The sequence below is a fragment of the Morone saxatilis genome, unplaced genomic scaffold (assembly GCF_004916995.1).
Source record: "Morone saxatilis isolate NCDOM2014 unplaced genomic scaffold, NCSU_SB_2.0 Contig17, whole genome shotgun sequence".
Taxonomy (NCBI): domain Eukaryota; kingdom Metazoa; phylum Chordata; class Actinopteri; family Moronidae; genus Morone; species Morone saxatilis.
This window is the reverse complement of record NW_023339729.1, coordinates 9,430,842-9,436,872: the sequence shown is the minus strand read 5'-3', so window position 1 is coordinate 9,436,872 and position 6,031 is coordinate 9,430,842. Positions and strand designations below refer to the sequence as shown.

General features: G+C 39.2%; 1 protein-coding gene across 1 annotated transcript in view; it reads left to right on the top strand.

The window, feature by feature from the left end:
- cxcl12b (chemokine (C-X-C motif) ligand 12b (stromal cell-derived factor 1)) overlaps positions 1–6,031 on the top strand; it is a 13,004-nt gene that overhangs the window by 1,038 nt on the left and 5,935 nt on the right. The window contains exon 2 of the mRNA XM_035660057.1: positions 1,772–1,889. Coding sequence (XP_035515950.1) covers positions 1,772–1,889 — 118 coding nt within the window. The remainder of the gene's footprint in view (positions 1–1,771; positions 1,890–6,031) is intronic.

Genomic DNA, 6,031 nt, shown 5'->3' with positions numbered 1-6,031 from the left:
TAATCAGTAATAAAAGTTATTATATTAGCCCTAGATTACTGGTATAGAAGTTACAAAACAACATATTGACAGTAAACTCTCACATTTTGTTAACTTCTTTAATGAGCAATAAACCAGGTTGCCAAATCTTTCAGTAATTATTATATTCACTATTTTGGATTCAAATCATTCGGGGTACCACAGGAGTGGTGCAGTTCCCACAGTGACCCCACATTAATCTCCCACATGTTAACCTTGGTAGGAGACAAGCCGGGGCGATGAGTCGCCTGGCCTGCATTATGCTAAGCTTGTTGTTTCGGCCCCAGTAAGACCCCTGATTGCATATTAAAGAGACTGGCCTAAATGTGTGTATTTGTTTTTTCCCTTTGCTTTCTTTTAATTAGTTTCTAATTAGGGATAAACAATGCGGTGGTGATAGCAGTGGAAGCTCGCTCATGGCCCCGGTGCTGTGTGCTGCATAATGATCCTTTAGTTTGCATGAGAAAAGACCCTGAATGGGTGTGAATCATTAGGCTGATATTACTGAGGATTTAGCCATTTGTGGCAGGACATTTGGTGTTGCACTATAAACATGCATATCAATAGGGATTGTGAACCCTAGAACAAAGGTCTGTAAGCTACACGAGATGCACTTGATTTAGTAATTTCTGTGTTTATCTGGGCAGGAAGTGGCTGATACAAAGAATGAGTTGTTGCAATTTGCAAAGTTTCTGCAAAGTCAGCATCTGCTCTGTGACCTTTTATGATTTTTTGACGCACTCTGCAGCCTCAATGAAGCATTTTTTTCTTTGAAACCATGTGCATGTAATATATTGAGTAAAGCACTCCGCAGTATCAAGGCTATTAGGGTGGATTCCTGATGTAACGTTTTATTGCAGAGTGTTTCTCTTCATCCTCTCTCTGACATTTTTATAACCATCATCATTTCTTTGGAAAATCTGCAAACTGCACATTTTTCAAAACTACAATCAGTTTGTAATTGCACGTAGTTGAAGTTATTATTGTGCATCTGTGGTCCTCTGGGCCCCCACAAACCTCCATGGAGGCACAGGGGTGATTTGTAATCATTTTAAGAATGTACTCGAGGTGATTTCCACAGAGGATGTCTGAGCCGCTGAGTGCTCCTTCATAAAAGAGGCAAATATTGGAAATTGAATGTTGAGGGCCCTTCTGCATTAGAGTGGCTGGGATGAATGGTCTGGGAGTGAAAAGCTGAAATTCTGCATGTGTGTGTGTGTGTGACAGTGGTCATAAAAGGGCTAATCTCTTTTTAATGAACATGTTGTTCAGAGCAATCGCAGGTAAACTTATACGTTCCCATGCTTTTAAAGACTTGTTACAGTAGATTAAACATGCTTTTAATTTGTCCACTGAGGGAAGTGATGCATTTAATCACAACTGAAATTAAGTTGAAGCTACTGTGTTTGAATTTGGATTTTAATTTAAGTTGATGTACATTTTTAAATCCTCATATGAACCAGAATGACCCGTTCTCTGTTTAATGAACAATGAAATGTTGAAATTGTTTCAAAGAAAAATTTTGGCAGTGTACCATATCAGTTGCTTTATCTGCCTTTGAACAGCATAATTATTAAAATAATTGAGTTCATTATGTGCAAAAACCAAGTGAATTATTGAACTTAACTTTATAAAACTATCCAGTAAGTATGCTGAACAGCTGAAATCACCACGAGAGTGTTCTATAATTGTAATCACTTTTTCTTTCACTGACAGTAAACTTAATTTGTAATTTTCCTTCTTGTGTTTGCAGCTAAGCCCATCAGTCTGGTAGAGCGGTGCTGGTGTCGTTCCACTCTCAGCACGGTTCCTCAGCGGTCCATCAAAGAGCTCAAATTCCTCCACACACCCAACTGCCCCTTCCAAGTCATGTAAGTAAAAGAGCACAAAATTACTGTGGTGACTAACTTGAAATGTATTTCCTGATGTGCATTGTTTAAAGGATTTTGTCATGTGTGTTATGGAAATTATGTTATTTTAATGACTGTGATGGTCGGTGTTTTTGTAACTGAAGGCAACCTGATTTGTGGCTGATTTTTGGGTCCATGCTCAGTGCTCTCAGCAGTACCTCAAAACCCTTCTCTGCTGTGGTCACACTACATAACTTTGGACCTTTGGAGTCATAGAGGTTTGCAAACTACATGACTTATGAGCAACAGGGTGTCACACATCACAAGATCTTTTACAAGGAATAATCACTGAGTATGATCTCCAAACTACATTTTATCGGGCATCATTAATAACACCAATAATAGCAAGTTTAATTAGGAGGATAGTTTAAAACACACACACAAAAGGGCAATGAGCGGATAATTACCCTGATTAAATCATGTATTGCGTAAACACGGCATAAGCATCATGTGTGGAAATCAGTTGTTTTATTTACCAGGAAAAATAATGTGAAAGCTGTAATGTGACATTTTTAAAATAATGGCACCAAATATTTTTACAACAGTACACTTTTGGGTGCAGATAATCTTTAGCAATGCAATTTGTGTATGTACCATACAATTAAAAATGTTCTTAAAGGAAAATACTAAAGAGGTATCTATTCTCCATGGTGGAGCGGAGGTTGTATGTCTTACATCTCAAGTAAAGAAAAAATAATAACTAAATTGCAAGTAATTTAGTTCTACATATATGAAATAATGCCGTTATAGTCTTGGGCCTATACAAATTATGATGATGAAAATAGCATCCAACAAGAATCAGAATTTTTATTTAAAGAACATTTTAAAAAACTATATACTCACAAGATTTGAGAACAGCAAGTACCAATAACCAATAGTTTCACTTTAAAATGTGTGCAATCTTGCTTCAAAATAAAAACATATGTGCATTGTGTCACAAGACACACAAAAATGTACAGTGTAGATACATTGAGAGTGAATGTGTGAAGTATAGTGTTAATATCCTTCTATTCTTTCCTTAATGAGAGGCCTGAGTTTAAAACAACACGATCGTCGCAGAAAAAGGAAAGCGGTGACGGCCGGAGCTCGAAGGGGCCATTCATGTTTTGCAAAGGAAGCAATAATTAAGGGTCAAAGCGATTACCTTTGTATTTCTGCTGACCCCATGTGTCCCTTATCCACGTTTTTTATTTCCCACCTCAAACTGCCCAGTAACACAGAGTATAATGTCACTGATCTGGAACACATTAACTAAAGAGCCTCATTCATTTGTTTGCAATAGAAAACAGGATCACAGAAGCCTCACAGCCAAAAGGATAAAAGGCCATGGGGCTTCTGCCAAAAAGAGAGGAGGGGCTGGTGACTGTAGGGATGAGTGAATGGCAAAAGGTCAGAGAGGACACACTGCACTCCGGCCAGGATTCAAACTCCCGCTAACCTCCCCTCAGAAAACTGCCAGAGGAGTCACTGAGACGAGGACCCCGCAGAGTTGCTCCGATATCTCTATTTAGGCAGATGAAAGAAAGCCAGTAACACTATACACCCTCTTTCCACGCCACCTCCCCCAGTGTCCCACCATACGCCCTCATCCTACCTCCCCACACCCGTCCCAGCATGCTGTTGGTATTAACTTGCTGTGAAGTAATTACTACCTGCTGCTTGTGGAACTCCGGCCCTCAAATTCCAGCCAAGTCAATTAGGGTTTAGGCTCTCGGTTGGTCATCCAGACAAGCAGACAGATAAACAGGATGAAGGGACACACATCAAAACAGCAGAGGGCTCCCGAGCGGATGAGCTGACCACCCCCTAATGTAATAAAAGAGGAGGGGAAGAAGGGGACATCCCTGGAGGAAAAGCAAACACAGATCCAGTTGCTGAGCTGTTTGGCCTCCTGACTCACATGTTAGTTTGAGGGATTTGGGGCTGATGCTCAGATTGATGCTCCTGAGCTGCTCTTTTAAGTTTAGGGACCATTTGCTCATTTGCTCGTGTGTGTGCATCTAAATGGGGTGAGGAATGGGGGGGGTGGAATATTAATGGGGTAGCAGGGGTGGAGGAAAGAGTGGCAGTTCAAATTGAATCAGAAAGCAGTGAATAGGCAAAGAGGAATGTGTTTAATTTGCAGAGTTGTGTGACGGAGAGATGGAGGGAGGAGAAATAGGAGCAGTGAGGTGAGACACCTCTTGAGTTGTTAACTCTCATACATGACCTTTTGCCACCGAGGTGTGAGATCCACATGTTCGGAGGGGGCCAGACCTCGCTGCCTGCCCCCTTTTCAACCCAACAGATCTGAAACCCACCCAACAGTGTCTGATAATCGAACAAATTCTCTAATAAATATTTGGCTCAGCTCTCCATCAACAGGCCAGAACACACACACTCTGTGACCGCAGACTGTTCATCATACAGTTGGATAATACTGGAATCCCCACAGCTCCTTATACTACAAATATCATCCATCAACCAACACAATCAATCTTTAGAGTTGTGAAATCCAATTTTTAGAACACTGTTTTCAGTAACTCACAAAAAGTCCATCACAAAGATATAACAAAACTATTTAAGGAGGAACAAAAATGATTAAAAATAATGATGCAAAAACAAATCATTTTTATTTACTTCTTCAAATCAAATAATTATAGAGTATTTAAAAAAATATAATTTTTTTCTTTTTAACCTTTATTTTACCCCTAGCCTCACTGAGATTAAAATTCTCATTTCCAAGAGTGTTCTGGACAAAATAGGCAGAAGTAATTAAATGAACAACATATAACACAAAATATGCCACAAGTCAGAATTAAACATACATACAATTAAACAATCATGAATAAAATGTATATTAATAATTTACATGATTGAAGCAGATTTAGAGTGATGTGAGATTTATCAAATTCTCTCCCATACAATTTCTACATCAAACTATGAGTTAAGATGTTGTGATGTGATGCAGTGTAGGGACAGCTTTACAAGCTGTACAGTACAGTGTGATCGGCATTGTGAGCCTCCTCTCCAGCTGTCCCTGAGTGGAAACAGAGAGCTGTGATTTTTCACCGCCGGCCGGAGGGTGACAGCCTGTTATGTGCAGTAATCCTCCGGTTTTCAGCTTGGATGTGTCGTAGGATGTGCTGAGGTTTTTAGAGCTTAGCTGAGGTGTTTCTGAGCTCAACCCTCTATAAACTATATCAGATATTATCCTGACATATTATTAAAGGGTCGGGCCGTAAATACAGCAGATATTTTTATTTTATGTTATGATATGCACTAACAAAGGAATTTGGGTTTCTTCTGGGTTAAAAAATAATGCAGGTTGTTAGTGCGATTTTTTACTGTGGACATTAAGGTGACAGCTTGTTAGAAGCAGTAATCCTCTAGTTTTAACTGGGATGTGTTACAAGATGTTCTGTGGGGTTTTTGAGATTATGTTGAGTTTTTGTTGAAGTAAACTTTCATAAAAAATAAATTAAGTTATTGGGATTTGTTAGGCTTACGTTAAAGACATTACAACAAACATTATCTTTTCAAACAATATCAACTCCCAAACATTACAGTATTACAAATCTTTATGGTCCTTTGGGGAATTATAAATGTTACTTATGGCGCCTTTAGGTTGAAAAGACCATACCAGCGGTTTCTGTGTTAAGGTTTAATAATTGCAAATTGCTTATGTTGTACATTTCTGCCCACCATTATCCAAATAACAGGATACCGTGGGTTTTTAGTTAATTTACCTACATTTCAAGAAGCCATTCTTTTCCATGAATTCCAGCATTTTATGCATCAACTTGCAGAGAGTTAAAACTTGCTTGAGAAAAGTAATCCACCACAGTGAAAGATTTGTCACCTTTATTTTAAGTCAAAGTTTTTAAGGTGATAGTTTGATGGATTATTTCTTTTAAGAAAGTTCCATGTTTCTACAGGTTGATTCACAGGGTACTGGCAGGAATTGAAATGGCTGGCTTTCTGGGTGTTGGGAAATCACTGTACAGTATGCTTTGGAACAGAAGTCCTCCAACTGTGAGGCATCAGGCAACTGAGGGAGAGCTGAAGGGGGGCGAGGAGGGAGAGACATCATGTGAGGCAAAGACAGGGTGTGAGGGTGAGAG